Source organism: Aythya ferina (assembly GCF_964211825.1).
Source record: "Aythya ferina genome assembly, chromosome: 3".
Classification (NCBI taxonomy): Eukaryota; Metazoa; Chordata; class Aves; order Anseriformes; family Anatidae; genus Aythya; species Aythya ferina.
The window spans coordinates 116,287,561-116,312,256 of record NC_140298.1 but is presented as its reverse complement, the minus strand read 5'-3'; the positions used below and the strand labels follow the sequence as shown (position 1 = coordinate 116,312,256).

At 39.3% G+C, this 24,696-nt stretch overlaps 1 protein-coding gene across 1 annotated transcript in view; it reads left to right on the top strand.

Moving 5' to 3' along the window:
* The window catches only part of PKHD1 (PKHD1 ciliary IPT domain containing fibrocystin/polyductin), a 255,473-nt gene that overhangs the window by 157,222 nt on the left and 73,555 nt on the right, over window positions 1-24,696 (top strand). The window contains exons 52-56 of the mRNA XM_084515709.1: window positions 174-293; window positions 8,395-8,532; window positions 17,559-17,672; window positions 18,705-18,792; window positions 22,958-23,112. Of these exons, the coding sequence (XP_084371835.1) occupies window positions 174-293; window positions 8,395-8,532; window positions 17,559-17,672; window positions 18,705-18,792; window positions 22,958-23,112 (615 nt within the window). The remainder of the gene's footprint in view (window positions 1-173; window positions 294-8,394; window positions 8,533-17,558; window positions 17,673-18,704; window positions 18,793-22,957; window positions 23,113-24,696) is intronic.

Sequence of the window (24,696 nt, the reverse complement as noted above, 5' to 3'; positions counted from 1 at the left end):
TTTTCTATTGTAAAATTTCTTTTAAGGATGGAAGATAACAAAAAGCAGTTACTGTTTCTTCATCAGTGACAAAACAAGGATGTTAATACCACAGATGCTTAACTATCAAAGATATGTTAATTCTTCCAGCTACTGAAAATGATAATTATGTCTTTCTGTGTCCTGTTTTGTAGTTCCTTCTGATGCTGTCTTGAAATGGTCGCACCCAGAGACATGGAAGGATGTAGAAAAAGGCTGGGGTGGGTTCAACTGCAGCATCCCAGGCCCAGGGGAAGATGTCATCATCCTACCTAGTAAGGAAGGGGGGGTTAATTTCTGTAGGATTTTTGGGTTCTGTCTACATTTGGATAGGTATTTGTGTCGCAATGTACATGTATGCTCCTCGGCACTGGGGTTCATTCTTATGTGGGTGGGACACCGCATTTGTTCCTGGTTATGTTGGACTCTTGTCCACAGTAAAGAAGAGTAATTTTTGGAACAGAATAATAATAATTCTTTTCTATTTACACATATATGCAAACATACACACACTCACTCATACTGATATTCAAGCTAATTATATGCAGGGACTTCACTTCAGGAGCAGAATCATAGGTAACAAAGGTCTCATCTCTTGACATACCTTTGCATTTTGTGCAGGGGGCATATTTCACATTTCTACAGTTAGTTTTCCTTTCCTATTGCAATTCCCAGTATCAATGATAATCTCTAGGCTGGTTTGCTGTGGATACCTTAGCCTCTATCTGTATTTTAACCTCAGAATTAAGTTATATTTAAATATTGACTCAGTTTACAGTTTTATTGCTGGATCACCCTCCTGTATTCTAGCAAAGATATTGGGCAACTTGCTGCAAAATCTGGAGCAGAAAACTTGTGATAACCATTTTACCTAATTGCTGACCCTCTCTGATCAGGAGGTTAGACTACATGATCTCCTGAGGTCCCCTTCAGACTGAATTATATTATGTTCCTGTGAATGCTAAGCTGTATGTACTTGACATATTCTAGGACCTGGTGGTGGGTCCCCTCATTTGAGTGATGCCATAAAAGTCTGTGTGCCTACCGCAGCTCCACTTCTGGAAACGGGGCTAACACTGCTCCATGCCTCTTACTCTTCCGTGTGTTTTTTTTTTGCATGTGAAATCTTTGTGGAAAGAAGTTTCTGTTGCTTTGTGTTGGCATTTTGATGTGGAGCCCCAGTCGTAGTTTGGACTCCTCTGTCACGTGTCATTAAAAATATGTCATTGGTGTACTGAAAACCAGGCTCATAGTTTTTAGTTTTATATGTCTGGGAGCTAAGTGATGGGAGGACAGGAAGGGAAGAGGAGGGGTCTCAGTGAAGTGTACTCAGTCTGGGGTTTCTCTTCTCACTTGCTGGGAGAGTTTGTAAGTCTGTTGATCGTTCTCTACAATGCAAGGTCTATATGTTTTTTCCGACCTTCTCTGACCAGCTAACTTTTGCTTTCTACCATGTTCTTTAGAGCTGGAAGTTCTTTTGGGAGATCTTCCAGATATGAGGACGGTTGACATTATTAACAGTCTCAAGTTGTGTCAGAGGATATTAGGATATTGGATATCAGGAAGAAGTTCTTCATAGAGAGTGTGGTCTAGCATTTGAACGGTCTGCCCAGGGAAGTGGTGGAGTCCCTATCCCTGGAGGTATTTAAGAGAGGTGTGGATGTGGCACTAAGGGACATGATCTAGTAATGCGACTTGGTAGGTCAAGATGATGGTTGGATGTGATCATCTTTAAGGTCTTTTCCAAACTAGGTGATTCTAAAATTCTATGATTCTGTTACTATTGATCTGGAATTTATTTTGTCTTCCTTATTATGCTTCCAAAATGTGTCCTTGGCATTAAATCTCTACAAAAATAAATTGGAAAAAAGCTTATGCATGTAGCAAGAAGTAATTCAACTTTAGAAAAGGATGATATGTCATGTAAATATGATTTTGATGCTATCACCCTGCCCCTTCACTCAGACTCTTCTATGAAGTCCATTTATTTTGGGTTGTAAGTTGGATAAAAGATTTTTGTCTGAAACAGTCCCTTTCTTTCAATTTCTTATAAGTTTGACTGAATTTCAGATTTACTGAAACACTTTGTGAACTTATTTTAATTTCAGCAAATGTTTCCAATTTGACACATTATTTTATTTTGACATATACTTATGGTTTGATTAAAAAAAAAAAAAAAAGCTAAAAAGACAACCAAGCAACCCCAAACCTTCTTAAGATTGAATATATAATTTCAGATTAAATTGAGAATTATGTTCAACCTTAAATGAGTATTTAGTTTAATCTTCATATTTGTGACAAATGTTAAGAAAAACAAACAACATAGCCTCTCCTCCCAACACATGTTCATTCTGGATCATCTTGATATTATGTTTGTCTTTACTTTTGGGTAGTAACTTACTTTTACATGAAAACTGATTTCCTTCTCCCAATTAGTTTCTTATTTCCTGTCAAAATCGCAGTGTGTTTTTTTGAGTGTTTTTAAGGTCAGAGGCCAGAGAAGCCACAGAGATGACCATGGAGGGGTGTGAGCTGCTGTAGGTCCTATGCCCTATGTGCATCGACAGTAACAGGAGGAGTCTGTTTCTAAGCATCTGAACTTGTTCCTGGTCATTCCAGTTAGCAGAGCTAGTAGAGTTACTGAGCTATCAATGTGGATATCTTTGAGAACTGAGTTTCCATTTAAGATTCCATGACAACATTATGCAGAAGTCCAGGGCTCTATATATTGCTTGTATGAAGATATCTAGTGTTTGAAGCACTTCAGGATCGTCCTGCCTGGGCTCCAGGTGAACACCTAGATGGATACAGGTATCCTCCAAGTCATATTTGCCAGTGCCATGGTGTAGAGGTCTCAAGAGGCATTTCAGATTGTACTAAATGCCTAAATGAATTTACTGTGGTTGGAACTCATCAGCTGACTCAGGTCAGGTGCCATAAGTTGTGTCCTGAACCTCATTCAGGAGTAGCTGGAGAGAACCTAACTTGCTGTTAATGCGTGTCCTCTGAACCATAAAAGTCTATGTCCCTTAATGTAAGGACGTATTTGTCTGTACAGACAATGCTAACATCCCTGCACAGGGGACTGGCCGCCAGTCTCCAAAGTCCAAGTGCAACACCCAAAACAGTGGACTTGCTTTTCTCTTCCAACAACAGTACTCCATCCATTCCACTGGTATTTCATGTTGAACATGAATCATGCCATTAAGAAAGAGAGAAAGTGTCCTTTCTCCCTGGTTCCTACTCCACTCTCACCTCCATTATATCTGACCCCTTATGCAGACGTTAAATAGCAGTGCATTTGCTCTGTGCTTTGCTCTCCTTCTGATCCTTTTGCCATGGTTGGATTTTGCACTCCATTGTGTATTTTGTTATCCGTAGCTCTCAGAGAGCAAGGCAAGAAGACAACACCAGATCATGTTTCAACTTCTTATGTATCACATTATACCCAGGTCAAAAATCACCCCTACTTAGATCTCATGATTGTTAAAAGACCAAAGCATTTCAGCCTTCAAAAACATAGTTGTGTGTCAGAGAGTGATATGATGAGGCACAAGAGTGTCAATGGCAGTGGTGGCCTATGTACTGACAATGAATGAATTATGTTGAGTGTGCTCAGATGATCACAGGAGGCAAATCACAATCTACACGGATACAGAAAGTAATAAATAATAATAATAATAAAAAAAGCTCAGCTAAGGATTTGGAGGTTTGTTGTTTTGATTAGGTTAGGAGAGTGGAAACTGGATGCTGAGGTTGTGGTAGTCCTTTGCTGCATTGCAAATTCACCTATGAACAAAACTTGTCTGTGTTTCCTGCAGAGGTGAGTGTAATCCTCTTCCTATCATATCTCATTTTAAGCTGCCACATGAGGTATTTACCAGGGCCTTTGTCACATACCACAAGGTCCTACATGACTAAGATGTGCCTGAAGCATTGCACAGAACTGCCCACAGCCCAGCCCAACCAATCTAGTTCTAGGACTGGAAGCAACACTGCTGCATCAGCATGCTGGTATACCAGAACTAATTAGCTCTCCTGAGAGGCAAAGCTCATTAGCCTAGGCCTGCTGCTGTGCAACATGACCGCACAGCCTTTGGGGTCAGAACAAACATCTCCCATATTTAGAGCAGTGCGGGTTTGGTCAGCTGAACTGGAGAAGTTCTGCACTGTGCTGCATGATGTGGTGTAGTCCCTTAGCACACTGGTGTCTACTGGTTGGGAGGCAGCAGGGTAAGGGATGGAGTACTCAAAGTGATCTGTGTTTTACCGTGGACAGGAATGTTCTCAATCTGTGGGGAATCAGGGGGCCAAAAATTTATGTTTAATCATGGCTTTTTATGGTTGTTTCCTATCCCATTTCACAGAATCACAGAATGGCTGAAGCTGGGGGCACCCCTGGGTGCCCCTGTGCCCCCCTCTGCCCCAGCAGGGTGCCCAGCCCCACGTCCCTGGGCTCGGGGAGCTCTCCAAGGAGCAGCCCCCAGCCCCTCTCAGGGCAGCCTATGCCAGGACTCTGGCACCCACCCAGCACAGAAGTGCTGCCTGATGTTTAGGTGGAACCTCTTGTGCTCCACTGGCTTGTGCAGATCCCACTAAACTCAGAATGTCTCCAGGTAGCCACAGAAAACTGAAAGTGAGCTTTTTCAAATGTTCACTGAAGGTCAGGAAATGGGGATGTGTACCAACTTATTTTGTTCAGTGTTTTGTTTTGAAAGCATTGGTGGGACTTCAGAAGTTTACAGACCTCTGTACAAGGCTGAGTTTTACTTGAAACAGAGGTGGATCCTTCATGTTAGAGTAACTTTTAGTGTTGGTGTGCTACAAGTCTCCTCAATCTCTGACTCCCTGGCGGGTATAATCTCTTCCAGCCCCAGCTGGAAAAATTTAGCTCAGGCTGCAGCAACTTGTGCTTTTATCTCTAGAGGTTCATCCTCCAGAGTTGCAGCCATCCCGCAAGGACTTCTTGCATGCATCAGACTTCAGCAGCCTCTCCACCTTGGAAAACAAGCTGAATGAGTTTAGTCATGCCAGTCTGGCAGCATTAGCTTCTCAAGCCCTCGGACTTTTAGGGCTTTGGTTTATGGTTTTCAGTGTGACACACTCCTGACGCAGCGCGCCTTGAGTGGAAGGAGAACATGTTATAATTCCAGCCGATGGAATGCTGTTTTGAAGGGTATTGATATGATATCATGTAGCCTCTGGCAATTTTTTTCTTTCTTTTCTTTTTTTTTTTTTTGTTTAGTGATGGAATTCACTCTGTTATTCATTTTCTGATTTTGATATTCTTTGAACTTTTTCTGTTTGAAGAGATGAATGCTGTAGTACTGTATCTTGTATAATAGCTCTTCTGTTGTGTCTCATTTCCATTCAATGGCATGCTATGGTGTTTTATATAGCAGTGCGGTTGATCAAAGGCATTTTGTGTCATTGCTGGAGTCATTAGCAAGTTCGCAGTGTTGTACGCCTGAATATTAAGACTGTGGCATACCTGTGAGCTTTTGTCTGGAGAAAGTGTATGGATAGTGAAATGTAGCCTCTTTTTGGGTTTGAGCTATCGTTTTCTGAAAGTGGTTGCTTGCTGTTATGTGAATGTCTTTGTAGAAGAGCCATCCAGTTTTGTCATTCTCTGAAAGTTAATCTCTTGAATTTAGGGACCTTAAGTTTATGAGTTTAACCCCTTAGTAGCCATCTCCTCTATTACATGACTGAGTATCTTCTGTTAGGACTGTATTATTCATCCTGAAGTATCCTTTGAATCTCTGCTTTTTTTTTTTTTTTTCAAGTGCGCAAGAAACTTTTTCTTCTGTGAAAGGAGCCTTCTGTTGTCTTTACAGAGCAACATTTCACCCTCTGAGGACTTGACACCCTGGACGTGACATCCCAAATGTTGTTCTTTTAAATAGAGGAAACTGCAGGTTTGCAGAGATCAATACGAATGGGAAAATTTCACACGACTGTGTTTCAAGGCTCACATACATGATGCTACAGTTACAGAGCAGTCAGCATTTCCATTATAAAACCCTTTTTAGAAAGATGTGCTACTCAGCAAAAATATCTGTTCTAGACTGAAACTTGACATATAAATGGTATGCCTAGGAGCACTTCTTCTTTTTCTTGTAAAAATGTTTCAGTCTGTGTTTGATGAATATACTTATGGCCTTTGTCAACTGCAGCTTTTTGCCACATTCTTGAGCTGTGATTTCACAAACTAGATTCCCCTTTCTGTCTGAAAAATAGTGTTTTAACAACATCTTCCCCCTTATTCTCTTCTCTGTTTCATATCCTCACATACTGTGCCTCCCCTTCTCAGCTCTGCAGGGCACAGGACTCTACCTGTCCTGTAAAGAGATTATAGATGGAAGCTTCTTCATGCCTGTGAAAATATATCAAGTGCTAACAGTATGAGATTTAGGGGGAAAACAAACCAAACAAAACAAAATGCGCTTGCTCTGTAAAGACTTATTACATCTAACTGCTGTGGAAATTTTGCTTGCTTGAAAGATGCCAAGGATGCAGGGAATTTCTTTTGAGATGGGGGTGTTCGTAGTCACTATGGATTGCTGCAGTGCTTGGCACAGTCCTTGAGAACAGAGGGTGTCCCTTGAAGATATCTTGAGAGAAAGAGGAAAAAGGGAAAGGAAGAGGTCAGAAGACTGAGTTACAGGGGCAGAGTAGGACCATGTGTGGAGAAGAGACAAGCAAATTTGTAAGCAGGCTCCAGTCCCCATGATGAAGTAGTTTCCCCTCTACACACAGCTGTGAAACTTCAGGACTTCAAACCCAAAGAGCTAGGAAATGCTAATATTAAGACAGCCTGCTTATATTTTTCCAGACCCCTCCGGAGTGTACTTTGTGTAGTTTTTGATTGTTCCCTGCAGACAGGGGCTTAGAAGAGTTAAACCTTCATGTCAAATGTCTTGAGTCAACCTCTAATTACACGTTTTGAGAAGACTTTCCCTGTGCTTCCTATTGCATGATCATTTGTGTCTTTGTTTAAAGCAGTTGCTAATGGCTATAGGCAGAAGCAAAACCATGAAACAACTAATACAATTCTCATGATACTGCATGTCAATTCCTATGTTCCACACCAAAAGTGTTTCAGGTGGCCTGTTCTCACTGTTTTGCCAAAGACCATTGGAAAATGCGTGTTCCTTAATCCTTCCTGCCTTATGTATCTGTCTCACAATAAATATAATATGATGTCAAGGAAAGTGACAGTGAATCCTTGGGTAGGGTTTGGCAGCTGCCATTCTGTCAAAAATTCTCATTCTGTGAAATCCACAATTAGATCCTAAACAGGACTTCTACTCCACAGAAAGACCCTGAATGATGCCCTCTTCTTCCAGGGGCATCCACTGTCTCAGAGATGCATCATATCAGGAAGCTGTTACTCTTGTTGATAATGAAAGGAGATGAACACCATGATTTAAGGGTCTGAACTGCTTTCCAGTGCAATCAACTGAAAAGCTCCCAGTGACATTAAAGATCATTAGATGTGCCCTAAGGGTGGAATTCACCTCTGTGTGGTGGGCTACCTGTAAACGATGCACTAAGTCCTTACTCATGCCCTACTTGGAAAGCTTAAGTGGTATTTGGATGGCTCACAGACTGTGAGCTTGGATCTTGAGGAGGTGGCAGTGATGCTGTCATTGCGCTCGATCAACAACAGTCCGAAATTACCTTAACTGCATTTCAGAGATGAGCTGGCATAGGAAATCAGAAATTGACCTCTGGTAATATCCAGTGCTGTAGTGTACTTTTAGTGTCGGCTTGGTCAAAGCAGGGATCAAGGAGTCTGGAAATGAGGTCAGAAGTGACTCATGCTTCTTGCTTTGTCCTCAAGGTGCTGAGGGAATGGTACCCCTGGTTTCTGTTAACCAATTAATTAATAGGGAATGCAGCATTTTTTCACTTCCTTCATTCTTGTTCTCTGCAGTTTCATGAGGGAAAAATACTGTCTGGATAGCTTAACTTATTCCTCTTTCATCGTATTAGGTGATCAAGGTTTATTTTCATAAAACAGTGAAAGGCTCACCCAGTGAGAATGTCATGTCTCCAACTTTCTGCCTTTTATATTCATTCTTATGTTCAAGCGACATTTGATGAGACTTAAGCATGCAACAATATCATTATAAATATTATGTTATCATTCATTTATAAGATTACAGTCATGCCATAGAGCCTCAGCTGTAGGTGAGGCTCTGGCTGTGGATGCTGCACAAACATCGAAGCCCTGCTCCAGTAGTTCCACACACACACACACACACACAAATGAAAAAGATTTAAAGAAAGCTAAACTCAAGCACAACAAATCTTTCAAGCTTCTCCATCTCCATGCCATTGTTCTAAGCAATTGTCTGCTTTGTTTCTCAGACCGAACCATCCTGGTGGACACAGATCTTCCCCCTGTGAGAGGTCTCTACATCCTGGGGACTCTGGAGTTCCCCACCAATGCCAGCAATATCCTGAGTGCAGCCTGTATCGTGGTGGTGGGGGGAATGCTGAAAGTGGGTAAGTGAGCAGCCTGTCTTCTGAATGCCTGGGGTTTATTTCTGCTCTTGACAAAGAAGGAAGAAAGACTGTATTGTGCTACAGAAACATGCTACCATCCTAATGTAGCACAACTACCTGGGTGTCTGCAATGTGGACACTCAGAATCCACATTAACCACACAATGATTATCTACTGGAGCTAATTACCTGTTCATTTAATAGCTACATATTGCAACTACTGCAGTCCTCATTCCTCTGAAGTCAAAACTCCTGCTTTCATGGTGGCTGAGATTTCATCTGGTATATGTAAAAGTCCTTCCTACTTCACATGGGGCTGCTTTCTAAGACAGTAATTCCTCAGGGCAGGATCTACCTTATTCAGTGTTGAAGCAGTGCCCCATGTCTGTGGGCAGTAGTGAGGACTTACTAGGTGGCACAGAGGTATTTAAAGCTAACGCAAGCAAAGTGATGGAAAATCCCCCAAGTGCCTGGAAAGCCCATTGTGGTGTTAATTTGGCACAACTGGATTCAGGGCATTTGTTCTTCTCATCTCACTGTACAGGTGAGTACCAAGACTTCAGGGAGGTGCTACCCTGCCCCTACTTCTAGTGCTTTCAGAGTCCCCAATGTCACTGGGGCTGTTCCACATTATTTGGAATGGACAGGTCAGTGTTTTTCTGCACAGAAATAATTACTCATACAATTTCCTTTAAATATTGAGGTTCCTAAAGCCAGGCATTGTATTTAGTCACAGGAATCCTTAGGACGCTGGGATCACATTGTTGATCACTGTCTGACCTTTCTCAAGATTGGTTTCATGAACTTTAAAAGGAGAATTTGTCTGTGTAATCACCCCAAGGAAGCTAGCTCCAATATTTGTTTGTTGTTAATCTCAAGGGACTGTTTAGTTAATACAGCACTGGCCAAAAGAGTTATTTTGCTGGCTTATGTTTTCCTTTGGAAAAAAAAAAGAAAAAAAAAAAAGGTTTGAAAGCTTAATCTGTGAGGTTAATATATCTATACACTTAAAAGAGTCTCAGCCATTTCTTACTTACACTCTTTTGTAGTTTAAATGTGGTTTCTTATTGGTTTTAAGAAAAAGCATGTGTTCACTGCTAAAAACACTTATTAAAAAACATTGAGGCGCTTTGCTGCCTGAACTCCCCTCCAGCATATTTGTGAGTAGTCATGATATTAAAAGCCAAACAGGTATTTGCAGCTGTTGAATCATGGTCCAGCATCTTCTGGAGAGAAACCCTTGCTCTAGTTTGAGCTGTAAAGATGATAGGTGCGTAGAAACTCTGCAAGTTTCCCACACTTTATATTGGCTTCTGTGTTTGCTTATGAGACCGGGAGTGAACATTTTTCTCCCTTCCTCTTTCTCTTCCCATGTGTTCAAGGCCTAAAGGTAGCTTCTTGGATCCCATCTGTCCAATCCTGACTGTTCCGTGCCTGAAGGAAGGTTCTGAAGCCCATCTGTCCAATTCTACCACACCCTAAAGAAATCCTGACACAAAACAGATAATGAGACAGTTTAGTAAACAGATTTAATAGATGTGGACATCAACATTCAACATTGCCTGAGCAGGATCTGAGGTTGACATCATGTGATCCAAATCCCCAGGTCTTCCCTGTTGTGTAACATCTCCGTGCCTTGTTTTCAGCATAGCGGTCTTTGATCACATGTCATTGTTGCAAACCCAATGGCCTGGGCCAAACAAAGACTTTCTGGCAGAGCTTGAGTATTTTGTTCACCTGAGCAGGTAGAGAATGTTGATAAGTTCCAGAAACAAATCTTTTCTTTTACTTTGGTACCCTTAAGAGCACGTGGCATCTTATATTCAGGTAAAAATAAAGAAGTCAGATGGTTAAAACATGAATGCAAGCACATGGGAACTCATTGACATGAGAAATACATAACAAAGAAAAACATCAGTATAAAAATTGGATTATTGAAGCATCAACCAGATCCTAATTAATTTTATTTAAACAGTTATTTGCAGTGAAACTGGGAGGAGAAAATACAGTCAAAGCTGGGAGATCAAAACTGTTGGGACACCTTTGATCTTGGAGGGTCTGTCATCACTTCTTCAGCATATGGCATAATCTGTGGTCAGCGTGAATTATGATCAACAGAGTCACAGGGAGATATGAGTTGATTAATGCTCTGAAAAGGATTGCAAAACCTCTGTTAGAGCCCTCAGACAACTCAGAAGAAATGTTTGGGTCTATCCACAATGTATTTTTTCTGTGTGATCCCGATCCTTCAACGTTGTTGGACCCAGGGTGATCTGATGGTGATATTTGCAATAACGTTTTAGAAGCAACATTTATTTATACCTTCCTGCATTGCCATGCCTTAAAACAATTAGATATTTTTCCAGTTTATAGCAGGAGGGATTGAGGTGCAGAGAGATTAAGTGATTTGCTAAATATCCTCAGCACACCAGTATCAGAAAAAAAAAAAAGGAAATGCTGAGCTCAACATCCCAGAGGTTCTTTTTTTGGATCTATGCTAAGATGGTTGTATTCATTTTAACCCATGTCAGCAATAAGTCACACACAGTATGCATGGAAAGTGCTCTCTTCCACTGCTGAACAAAGCTCTCAGCTCCTGATAAGTCTGCAGAAAATGCTGAAATTCCTTTTGCACAAATTGATCTGTTGGGCTCATCCTGATCTTGGCTGCACTCAGCCATTCTTTGCTGGCAGTGCTGGCAGGCTCTTTTTGCTTTTTATAGTAGAACCTGCTAAGTAATTATCCAGACAGGATTTCTCTTTTCAGTCTCAGCATGTCACATTCCTTCATTTCCTTTTTTTTTTTTTTTTTTTTTTTTTTGATATTTTTTAATGGCTGCTTGTCAGTCTTGTCACTCATTTGAAGCAAGAAGCCTAAAGTCATCATTAGCTCATGGTTTGATTGTCTGTAGATGAAACCCCAGACATTTCTGATATTTCTTATCAAGCTTGTGGAAAGAGAACTCTAACAGATTCACTCCACTTTATTTATTTGGTTCTTTCTTTCTTTCTTTATTAATTTATTTATAGAACTAGTAAGAACCCCCAAACTTAATTCCCAAAGGGTAAATCACTGTGCTTCATGAGATGACCATGTGCTAATTATGATTAATGCTCAGCCTCATAATGACAACAACAGAGGCACAAATGAGTCTTGCCACAGACTTCCTCCTCCAAGTTCTCTAATACCTTTAGTTGTGTGAGTCCCGTATTCTTTAGTTGTAGGCTTGGAGTCCCATCTTGTAATCGCACATCACACCTATGTGGATACACAAACTTTTTAATCCCACATAACAGAAAAAGGGTTTTGAGAAGTTCATTGCACTATCTTCATCTCCTTCGATTCATCTCTCAGTTTCCATCTGTTTGGTCTTTGCCCTTCTTATGCCATTGGTTTCTTCAAACTGTAGTATTTTAGTACTGACTGAAAAAATATTATAGTATCATCTAGAGAAGGTATTTGGTTTATGTGCTTAGGGCACTAACATTTAGGTGTTGCATGTGAACATCAGGATGTTAGCTGGGTTTTCCAGTGGGACTGCCCAATACAGTGAACTAGAACAAATTACAGTCTAAGCTGGATTATCTGATCTCAGATACCCAAAGAGGATTCACCTACATGAAGAAACTAAAATGCAGTTATATGAATCTTCCTGAGAACATGGTTCAGTTGCCTAAATATGGGCACTTTGGATCACTTAGGGCACACTAAGGTGTCTCACCTGGCCTCCAGCTTCTGCTTAAAAAGGCACCGTTCTCTTATTGATCATATATGTCATCCTCATGTAGTGGATTTGGAGGGGACTAGGGCTCTCAGATGGCATTAAGCATCCATATCTAAGCAGCTGAATCTCATCCTACGTGTCTCACGTTCCTTGGACAAACATCCCTCATTTCTTGCTGCTGGCTCCAGCTCTCCAGCTCCACAGCTGTCTGTCTCTTATCTCTTTCTTTTGTTTGGCAGCATCATCTATAAGAGGCAACAATGTGATGCCTGCCCATTTACAGCTGCTTTGCAGAGACACCTGAAGGAACAGATGGGGAAAGATAACCAACAATGTGTGACTGGCTATGCACTGACCATGAATAAAAGTCCTTCATACTTTCTGGTGACTACACACCACAATTTTCAAAATAGCTGAGCAGGTAGAGTCCAAGAGGTTTTGGATTCAAAAAATACAGAGCTTATATTGGAGGTGGTCACAGCATGATACTTCGCAAAGTCTATTTACCAATGGAAGGGAGGGAATCTTATCTCAGAGACTTCCTTGCTCTTACACACAACAGCTGTTGTAGTGTGCTATGTTGTAAATAAAAGAAAGGTTAGAAGGGAGGAAACACCCACTATTCTAAGAAAGAAACGAATAGGATTTGCTATGGAAAAAAGAAAAAAAAGAAAAAAGAAAAAAAAAACACATAAAAAACCGCACCAAAAACTGTCAGGAAGAACATCTGGAATCAAAGTGAAATATGAAAACAATGGAAAATGCTTTTGAAACCCAGTAGAAAACTAGATCCAGACTGCAGTCCAGAATAAGTGAAAATCTTAGTAGAAAAAATACAGCCCTCTGTTCTCCCTTAATTATTAATATTTTTTTCCTGTTTTCATATAGTGGGTTTTAACCTTCTCCAGAGGTTAGGCCTGAGGAAGGAGTATGAATGAGCTGCAACCATTGTGCCAACAGAACTGTGTCTCAGTCCAGGCAGTAGGGCTTCACACTTCTTCAGGAAAGTATATAAACTGTAGTGACTTTATCAAAAGTGTAAGTTACTTCTTATACATGGGATTATCACGTATTTATTTTTGCATTGTGTATTGCCAATACTTGCTTGAAGAACCTCAGTTTAGACACCCTTCACAGAAGTTCAAACATCTGCAGTGAGGACATTTGATGTGATATCAGACAGCAGAGAGACAGTGAAAGCACACAGCAACTGTGCAGTGACTCATTAAGGTTGGAAAAACCCTCCAAGATCATCTGGTCCAACCATCCCCCTACCACCAATGTCACCCACTAAACCATGTCCCTAAGCATCACGTCCAACCTTTCTTTAAACACCCCCAGGGACAGTGACTCCACCACCTCCCAGGGCAAACTATTCCAATGACTGACTACCTCTGAGAAGACAGCTCAGCTCCTATGCACCAACAGATTGACTTCTGTCTTGCATTGAAGTGCCTGAGATATATAAAGTGAACAAATTACTGCTCAGGAGCTCTGCCCAGGCTGGCACATACGTGTCAAATCAACAGATGAGCAAACCCTTCAAATTCCAAGTAACCCAGCTGCAAAAAGATGCATGTATGAGAACAGCTTTCAGCACACACAGACATTATTCCCTCCTAACCTTTTCTGCACATCTCACCAGACACTTCTGGCAGCTGCTGGTCACAATTACCTTTTTCCTACTTCTCTGCCAGCTATGCTTTATCTTCTCACCTTATGATGAACCAGGCTGTTCATTAAATTGGTAAACCTACTTGTAGTAGGAATAGGAAATGGGCTCTATTGCTGTGCATCTCATGTGCAGGATGGGTAATTTGAGAGTTTGATGTGATTTTATGGAAGGCTTGTTCTTCACAATAAAGTGGGACAAGTGACTTGAAGTTTTCACATCCAGAGTTCAAAGACAGGCACTTAAACCCATATCCTTCACATGTGTGCAGCAGAGATGGCGAGTCCTTTGTTTATAGCAACTTGGTAGTTTTACCAAAACTGCTTATTACAAAAGTTGTGATTTCATATGACAGTTATTTCATATGGTAATGAAAGTTATCTGGTCCAATAGCTTTTGTGCATTATCTGTTTTGGATTGTCCTTTGAGTAAGCTGAGATAGCTACCATTTCCACATCTTCATTTTCATGAGCCATTCTTTTGGACTCAGATTAAGCTAAAGCACATCTCTCTGACCTTACTCATTTTTTTTGGATTATCTTTATTTTCCCTAGTTTTATTTCAGTCTTCATTCATTTACATAGACATCATTACCTTTTCAAGACCCATTTTATTATATTTTGAACATTCTTCACTTTCTCCCCTAAATGCTTCACTTTCAAATTATTTCTGTATTGGCTGACCCTTCTCTATCTTTTTCTCCATTTGTGGCAATTTATCTTCCAATATTTTGAGACATGTTTAGGTCATTGATAAAATGTCATGTACCACAGGGCTTGCAAGACCAGACCAGACACTGACCTGGAGTTATAGCCCCTATGTCTATCAGTCAGCCTGGAAATTAACATGCCATGTTCTTGTTGTACCTGTGTAGGTTGTTAATAGAAAGTCTTGTGCTACTAAGTCAAATGCCTTGGAGAAGCCGATTATATCATATCAAAGCTATTATCTTTATCAAGTAAACCTGTAATTTCATTAGAATGTGATAACAAGGAAGTTTCACAGGACCTATTTTCTATAAAACCATGTTGATTGGCATTAATTATATCATCCACCTTTAATGATTTATTAATTGTGTTCAAAGTTGGACATTCCATTTTTATTTATTTTTCCTCTAGAATCAGTGTTGAGTTGACAGGGCTGTAATTACCTGCAGTTCTTACTTTTATCTTTGTTTGGAATATTGACACAATATTAGGTTCCTTCAAGTTCTTTGAGACATTATGAGTGATCCAAACTTACTGAAAAATCAATTTTAGTAGTTCAATGCATTTCTGAGCTAACTCTTTTGCAGCACTTGTATGCAAGTTCTTAAATTCACTGACTTAACACAATTGAGCAATTAATGGAAATAAGCAAGTATTAGGATTATTTTTGTTCCAAATTTACTTAAAGCAAGTCTTTTTTCTAATCATAGATATCTCCCGTGTTCATTTGTGTGATACACTATTTTCAGTTTCCAGGCAATGAAGAATTTCTATGAATGTTTTCTTCTCCTTTTGGGATTTCTTTTCTAAGGTTTAATATGGTGATGAGCTATTATGAATAGTTTTATATTAGCTGCTTTGTTTCTCTCTCTGATTTTAGAGAGAGAGAGAGGGAGAGAAAGTGTGAGATTTTAATAAGGGCAATGTTCTCTAAAATGCCATGCTTTTTAGGATTAAAAAAATCACAAATTTTTGCTAAGTGTACATGTGTCTCTTTTTAAGGATTCATAAGTTCCAAGCCAAGAATTTAGAATTCGCGTTTCCAAACAGATCTCTGTGATTGTTAAGCCTGGAAGTCTACTTAAAAATTGTTTTAAAATTGAGCTGAGTTGGATATATCACATAGCTTTTTTTTTTTTTTTTTTTTTTTTTTTTTTTTTTTAATTGACTTAAGTAGAAGAAATATTAAAGGCTTTGTAACCAGCAGTAAAATAATAACACCAATAATAACACAAATAATAATTCATAATGATAATAATAATCCCCTAGTTTAAAGGGACATCATTGTTATAGGAAAAGGTATTTGTGAATAACTTTGTAACCAGTATAAAGTTCTCTAAATATTTTTTGTTGAGTCTTTTTTGGGTCATCAGTGTAGCTGATCACTTCATCCCAGGGGGTGAGGTTGACCTGAGGACTGGGGAAGATATCTTCAGGCTTAGTATTTTAAATCACAACTTGCTGTGAGGGTGAAGCAGGAAAACAATCACTCTGAGTACAAAAATAGACACAAATGTCAATGTAATTCTTCTGCAGTTCTAGCTGGATATTTGTTTAACCTAGTGCACCAGTGGTAAAAGTGCTTGTCACTAAGTTTTCTTTTCTGAAACTAGTATTTAGTTATGGGAGTTTAAGCAAGAAAGTCAAAACCAGAAAGCCAAAGATGGGTGATGGATGCTGTAAGACTGAATTCCCTCCATGTCCCCATAGAAGAAATGAACTCACTGGTATGAGACGTATTAGATGGGGAGCACGCAAGTTTTGTACTCTTGATCTTTTATCCATTTAAAAGCTGTAAAGAGAATTTATATACCTGCAGATATCAATCAGACAGTGGTGGAGAACAATGAATTTATTTCTTGATTTCACTTAACTAAAATTCTCTTAAAGAGGAATATTTCTTTAGGATATAAAATCAGCTCTTTTCCAAACTAGTAATTTTTAAATATTAAAAGAACATGACAGGCCAGCTAATTTTGTACAGATATGTATATATTTTTTAGTTCTACATCTGCTGCAGTTTTCTGTTGCATAATTGATTTAATCTCTAATTTTAAAGGAATGCTGAACTCTTTTACTGGACTCCGCATACATTTCTCCAGGGCAAAAACTGTCCTACTTTTTCCTCACTAGTATCTGTTTAGTGCTGGGCCATTTTCTTCTGAAACTGTAAACTACCCTTGGTGAAATAAATGAAGTCACAGTTGGAATACAGTTTACTGTACAGACTTATCACAAGATAAGAGCAACATCACACACACCAAAAATTCTTGGGCATTTTCTCTTCCCCTGCTCTAATAAAATCTTTCAATTGGTTTGAAAGACTGCTTTACCCATCCTGGCAGCAGAATGGGAACAGTTATCTGGGAATGGGTGAAATTGTAACTGAGCAGAAAGGCAAAGATGGGTGGAGGAAGGAAATGCTTGTTCAGTGATTAGCAGAATGAATAAGAACCTCCTGTCATTTTACACACTTGTTGCATGACCTTGGGCAAACCCTTCTGGGACTCTTAATTTGAATTTAGGGCACATTCCCATTCCCTCCTAATTTAAGAATGAACTGAAATATCTGAGTTTGGAGCGGTCTCTCTAGGCTACCTTCAAAGTCAATGAAGAGGCAGTCACTTCCAGGGGGCAAGGCAGGCTGTATAAGATGTGTGCAAGTCACTGAATGAAGGAACTTTCCTTTCTCTCTGTTGACTCCAAGGAGAGCCTGGAGCTAAGTTAAGGGGTGTGGGTGAAATATTTCCACACTGAGCCACTGCTGGCATTCACAGAATTCAACTGAGCTTCAGGAGGGACCTATGACATGGAGAAAAGTGCATGGGGACCATTTCCATGAGATAAAAGAGAGGGCCATTTCAGCATAACAGATATCACCAATACCTCTGTGTCAGTTGTTGCTGTTTTGTCTTTATTTCAGGTTCTTTTCAACGTCCTCTAGAAAAGGATTTAAAGCTACTGATCCTTCTTCGGGCATCTGAAGGGATTTACTGTGATCGTCTGGAGGAAATAAATGTCCATCCAGGGAGTATTGGTATGAGACACGGGTTTAATTTTTTTATGGGATAACAATCTTAGGCAATTGTTTGGTATAATTTTTCTACAGAAAAAAAAAAAAAATCTAAGAAAGGTACACATTTTTTTTGAGCTAAACCTGGTAATTTTTGCTAGGTCAGTTCCTAGAGTTTCTGTGGAGATTTTGTTTAGGCAAATAAGCAACAAGATATCAGGTTCTGAGGTATTTATATGAGAAACCAGAGAGGACTTAAAAGGAGTCACACATACACACAAGGATTTGGGACAAGTCTTGACCTATCAGTGGTTAGGTTTGAGGTATGAGATTTGTAAAGGGTAGTTGTCAACAAATTAAAATGACCTTACAGAGTGGAGAGAAGTGTGTGCTGGAAGATGGTGTTTTGTCTCATTTATCTTTGATCTCTCTTAGGATAAAACAAATTACCCTAAAAGTTTTCAGCCTAGGCTGATAGGTGTAAACTTACATTGTTTATTTTAAAATTCATGACTGAAGTGAGATGAATTACATCCAAGAGCTACTGGCTGGATCCAAATACATACATTTAAATACTTCTAAACATTTGGATCCATAGGATTGACAAAAGAAGGTTCATGTTTGAATTTTAGATCTTCTCAGATGATGAGAGTTAAAGAAGTTATCAATACTTGCCACAGTCTTCTTTTGGACTATAGTGACACAAGATGTCATGGAAAAAAGTTGTCCAAGCAGGACATTAGCTCAAGCAATTAAATGGGGCCTTTCAAACACTTGAAGCATAACTGAAGGGTTAGCATTAGAGATGCAGAACAGATTTTGAATTCACTGGGTCAGTGAATTGAAACAAAAAAATTCAATGCATAATATCAGAATTTTTCATACTTCACTTTCTATTTCAAGTGGAAGTTACGTGCTGTTCTTAATATAGAAAATAAAATATAGAAACGTGTTTTAATATATAGAGAGGTATCAATATATTTAGTTATTCAGTTCATCTAAATAATTTCTCTAATTATTTCTCTAATTTTTGCTCTTCTGCTTCTGTTTTTTAAGGGGTTTATGGAAAGGTGCAAATTTATAGTGGTTATCCTGGGAAGTCTTGGACACATCTTGGAAGTAACGTTGCTCCTGGCAATGAAAGGTAATATTTTGCCCAAATATTACTCCAAACACAAAGTTTGGGCTCCCATTCCAGTGGCTTATACTAATATTACTATTTTCCTTCTGACAGGTACTGTTTAAACTATGTTTAGATAGAAGAACAACTATATTATATCATGCAAGAAAAATTATACTATTTTTAGATTCAGTTCTAAAGAATAAGGAAGCTAAGTTTTTCCTCTTTCCTCTGTCTTTCCTTCCTTGCTTTCTTCTGTCTTTCCATCCTTCTTTCCTCTCTTCTTCCCTTCTTCCCTGCCTCCCTGTACCTTTCTCTTTCTTTTTGGAAGAATCCAAAATGACTGATACCTTGATGATTAAGGTGTCCCTTTTGGTTTGAGACCTACATTCAAATTTCATCTCTGAATTAGGCAAAACTGGGATATGAACCATGATCTTCAACATCTTTGATCAGCACTTTAAGAAGTGGTGACTGCAGTAGACATCCTATTTTCTGCTATTAGAGTCAATCTTTTCTGTATAGATAATTAATTGGCTCAGAGAACATAAGATTGCCTGCACTGCCCGAAGAGTAAGGTATTTGTCTGGGATGTGAAACTTTCAAGGTATAGACACATTTTCACTTAACACTTAGCAGAAATATTTTAAATTCCTACCTTCTCTCTCCCCTGTTGCTACCCCTCCATAACCTTTTACAGCTCCTCCAGCAGACCTAACTACACGAGCACTTACCTATGACTTCAGTCTGAAGGCTTAATCAAAACCACCTCCTAAGGCAGGTTAAACAGAGTTACCACAGCTGCTTGTTAGGTTGGCTACATCTTGAAGTTCAAACTTTTGACCTGAATATATGAACATCTGTATAGGGATCTCTTCTGTAAGTGCCCTGACCACTGTTAGCCCGTGTAGCATGGGCATGTACCTCTCTCTCTGGAGCTCTAATTCTGGACTCTGTCTTACATGAAATTTTCATCACCTTTTGCTGTAACTCTTCCAAATGCTTCATTTTAAACTGAAATGCATATATTCAAAGAAAAAAAATCTAATAGTTAGGCCTAAGAAAAACTAATTGGAAGAGATCTCACCTAGGTAGAGGTGAAATATTGGCATTTAGGCAAGGAATTATTTTTAACTCATTGTAAGGATGGACAATGGGGCACAAACTTCAGAGGTAGGATTTGTTTGTTATTAGCTCTTACAGACTTGAGTATTTAAAAATTAATTATTTAATGAAGAAATAATTTTTAATCGAGAAGGGAGGGAAGAGGAGAAGAGAGGAGAGGAGAGGAGAGGAGAGGAGAGGAGAGGAGAGGAGAGGAGAGGAGAGGAGAGGAGAGGAGAGGAGAGGAGAGGAGAGGAGAGGAGAGGAGAGGAGAGGAGAGGAGAGGAGAGGAGAGGAGAGGAGAGGAGAGGAGAGGAGAGGAGAGGAGAGGAGAGGAGAGGAGAGGAGAGGAGAGGAGAGGAGAGGAGAGGAAGCTATTTATTATGAAAAATCTTGGCCACAGATTTATTTATTTTTTTCAGAAACTAATACTATTAGCCAGTTAAGAGTTAATGTGGTTAGATACAGGAAATAGGCAAGTCAGTCCTAGAATAGCTGAAGAAAGTGGCTCTTCTATTGATTGAGAGAAGTTGTTGCATATATTTTCCAATATGAGTCAGCACATGAGTCAGGGAAGTATTTATGCTTACAAAAAGAAATACTTTTTTTTTTTTTTTTACTTGCAGTGAAAAACTATATTAATATTTCAGCAGATGAGCATTTTGACAGTGTATCATACAAAACATACTTTCTCTTGCTTACTGATTCCCCTTATGAGACTTGTTTGAAGTGCAAGAGTTAAGAGTTAAGTTTGGGTCCAGAAGAGATAAATTAGAATTGGACTGTATGTCTGGGACTGGACTTAAGATTCAGCTAATAATATGTATTGCAAGTGAACTGTCAAAAACCTTAAACTTAAGCCCTATTCTTGTTACTCTGTTTTGTTTTGCTTCCTCCTTGACAGTGAATTTATCCTTAAAAAACATGTAGCTCTGAGTCAAACTAACACTTTCCTGCCCTTTCAGAAGCTGTCCAGTGCTAACTCCAAGCACAAAAGACTTCTCTATTGAGTGTTCAGAGGTGCAGAAAACTGGAAGTACTCATCTTGAGCCTACTTATCTTTGAAAATGACTGTGAGAAGAGACATCAAGAAAACCTGGCAACGTAGCTTGCTAATTACATCCCACTAGGCCTTTCCTTTCTCTTTATACTTCTATTACATCTGACTGCATGATGAGTCATGCAAGATTCTCTGAATTCGCTCAGTGGTCTGTTATATCAGCAATTAGCTGAGTGTAGCTCATCACCTGGCCAGCAGTGGTCACTGTATAATAGTACCTTTTGGGTATTTAACATATATATATATATATATATATATATATATATATATATATATATATACACTGATCATTATCAATTTCGCTTTCATTAAGTGCTTTTCCTTTCTCTATTAAACACTCATCTGGTACCTTTGAGCTCATCTGAGATGCCTTTGAATCCCTTCCCTGGCTTCCATCTGTCCCTTCAGGAATGCTCCATGAGCTACTCCTGTCAAGTCTGCTACCCTAGTTCTTAGATATCTTGGGACAGTTCAATCAACAACAGGTTGCTCATGTTTAGGCAATCAAATGCTGCCCTATGTGTCCAATACAGAGAAAGCTGGATCACCTTTCACCTGTTATTGGCTGTACTGGTTAGGTCTTTATCAACTACAGTGGAAGCTTAACTGCTAGTAGTGCACATGCACACACCTACAGATGGACACCTATATTTTGGTGTCTAGGTCCAGAGACGACTTTCAGCATTCAGAGAGCAAATAATCTGTTTAAAGTTAGGAGAAAAAAAATATGTTTTCTAGATGCAGGTGTCTAGTATTATTACAGAATCACAGAATCGTCAAGGTTGGAAGAGATCTCCAAGATCACCGAGTCCAACCTCTGACCTAACACTAACCAGTCCTACATTAAACTATATCACTGAGCTCTACATCTAAATGTCTTTTAAAGACCTCCAGGGATGGTGACTCCACCACTTCCCTGGTTAGCCCATTCTAATACCTAACAACCCTCTCAGTAAAGAAGTTCTTCCTGATATCCAACCTAAACCTCCCCTGGCGCAACTTTAGCCCATTCCCCCTCGTCCTGTCACCAGGCACATGGGAGAACAGACCAACCCCCACCTCACTACAGCCTCCTTTAATGTGCTTATAGAGAGCACTAAGGTCGCCCCTGAGCCTCCTTTTCTCCAGGCTGAACAATCCCAGCTCCCTCACCCGCTCCTCATAAGACTTGTTCTCCAGACCCTTCACTAGCTTCGTTGCCCTTCTCTGGACTCGCTCGAGCACCTCAATGTCCTTCTTGTAGTGAGGGGCCCAAAACTGAACACAGTACTCGAGGTGCGGCCTCACCAGAGCTGAGTACAGGGGGACAATCACTTCCCTAGCGCTGCTGGCCGCACTGCTTCTTATACAAGCCAGGATGCTGTTGGCCTTCTTGGCCACCTGAGCACACTGCTGGCTCATATTCAGCCAACTATCAACCAGTACTCCCAGGTCCTTCTCTACCAGGCAGCTTTCCAACCACTCATTTCCCAGCCTGTAGCACTGCTTGGGGTTGTTGTGCCCCAGGTGCAGGACCCGGCACTTGGCCTTGTTGAACTTCATGCAGTTGACCTCAGCCCATCGGTCCAACCTATCCAGATCCTCCTGCAGAGCCTATTATGAATGACCTGGGATGTGTGCAAAATGTACATATCAATGGCAAATAGAACCTACAAAAATGCTTTTTTTTTTTTTTTCCTTTTTTTTTTTTTTTTCCTTTCAGACCTGTAGATGGAAACCAAGTAGGATATCCCTGTCACTGAAAATGGTGTGACACGTATTTGGTAGGAAACGTACTTGAGCCCTCTATCAATACGAGATACCTTGCTAACCAGTGGTATAAAGCAAGCATTTCAGGATGAATTTTATCCTACATATTTCAGGCATTCATTTTTGGATGCAGCAAGCCTTAAAGCATTTTTCCTAGAGCATAGCCTGAAGATTCTTTCTGTGATCTGCCTTGGCAAAACTGTTGTCCATTTTTTAGGAAATCTGTGAGCATAATTCATAATGCAATAACATTGATTTGATATCTTGGCCTTACAGGATTTTGGTGGAAGATGAAGTGGACTGGAGTCCTGGTGGAGATATTGTGGTCAGCTCTTCTTCTTATGAAGCTCATCAAGCTGAAGTAGTTACACTTAAAGAAGTCAATGGTCGTAGCATAGCACTCCATGAACGCCTTCTCCACAGGCATATTGGTAAGAAACATATCTTTCTGTTTGAGAGTTTTCTTCTGAAGCATGGACCTTCTGTCTCAAATCTCACCAAGATCAGTTTTACTTTATTGATGCATATTCATTTCTTTATCTGCATGCTTTTTTTTCTTGCTATATTGATACTGCAAAACTGACAGTAAAAATTGCACTGAACAGTTGATTCTAACAAGAACGTCTTGAAAGAGAGTCAATCCAGTGCTTAATACTTTTGAAAAACTTCCTGGTGTTTCATCTGGTGTTTCATGTGTTAATTAGAGCTAGTTAACACAGAGAGCAAATAACTAAAAATTTAGTGGAAAAGTTTTTTGTTTTTTTTTTTAAAAAGTCATTTACACTATTTTCATGCTGTGTCAGAAACTGAAAAATTCACAACATTGCCCTTTTTCATATTGCAAAACGATATTTTTGGAGTTTCAAGTAAAAAATGTGATTGTGACATGAAACTAATGTATTTGTTACCTAATACATAAATAGATTTACAATCTTTGTATTATGATCACAGAGAGATACCTTTATTACTTCACCTATCATAGCTCTACTTATTGTGTAAATTATATGAGATCTATATTTAACTGGAAAAAAAGAGATGCACTGTTAATAATTTATTTAATTTTATTTTAGCCTACAAGGTAAAATTATTACTTTCTATGTAGTAAAAATAAAAGAATTAAAATTAACAGATCAAATTCTGAGGCCTTAAACCCAGGATTTTTAAGGTATTATTTTTAAATGTAGTCTTTGTTTGAACTAGTAGCCAGAGAAGTAAGTATGATCAATGAAAAGGTTCAGAAATATTGTGTGTTTTAAGTGGTTACAGCTACTCCATTAAATTAAGCATCACTTGGGACTGTGCTGTGTTCTACTATTGTCCATATTTGTACTTGACAATAGCTTCAATGGCAGTTTCATATGACAATTGTGTTTTTGCAAAAAATGAAGTTCAAAGATGCCTAGGCCCTGTTTTCAGTAGTTAGGGCATGGCTTTTCTTTTTGTAGAGGGAGGGAGGAAGCTTGCCAGTTGGTCTCATGGCCAGAGGACAATTCTTAGCTTATTTATTTCACTAAGGTAGATATAGCAAGTATATCCTGAGATGAAATGACTACATACATTATTGAGTACTACTGTAGTTATTAGACATCATAACCAAAAAAAAAAAGGGGGGTACTGACATAAGAATTAAGAGCAACAGAAATACTGGGATTCACCTAGGCAAAAATAGATTTTAGAGTAAATGTTCACATGTGTCAAAGCAGAAAAATAGGTACCTCTCGTTTATATTTTCTTCTCCCATTAAAGCGGGTGTATAAAATAGATAATGAATTACACTTGAGAATTGGCTCTTTCTCTCCATTGTAGATAAAAGTATTTTGGTTAACTCAATTAAATCTGGAGATACTGAAAGTCACCAAAGGTGAATTCCAGGCTAGATACCTGCATAGGCTCTCTCAAAGGATTCATTTAGAAAGACTTTGTTTTAGAAAATACCTGAAACCAGATATCTGTAGGAAATTGCTTTTTAATGCTGTCATTGGTCTGATTCTAACAAGAATTCATGGAGATAAGCT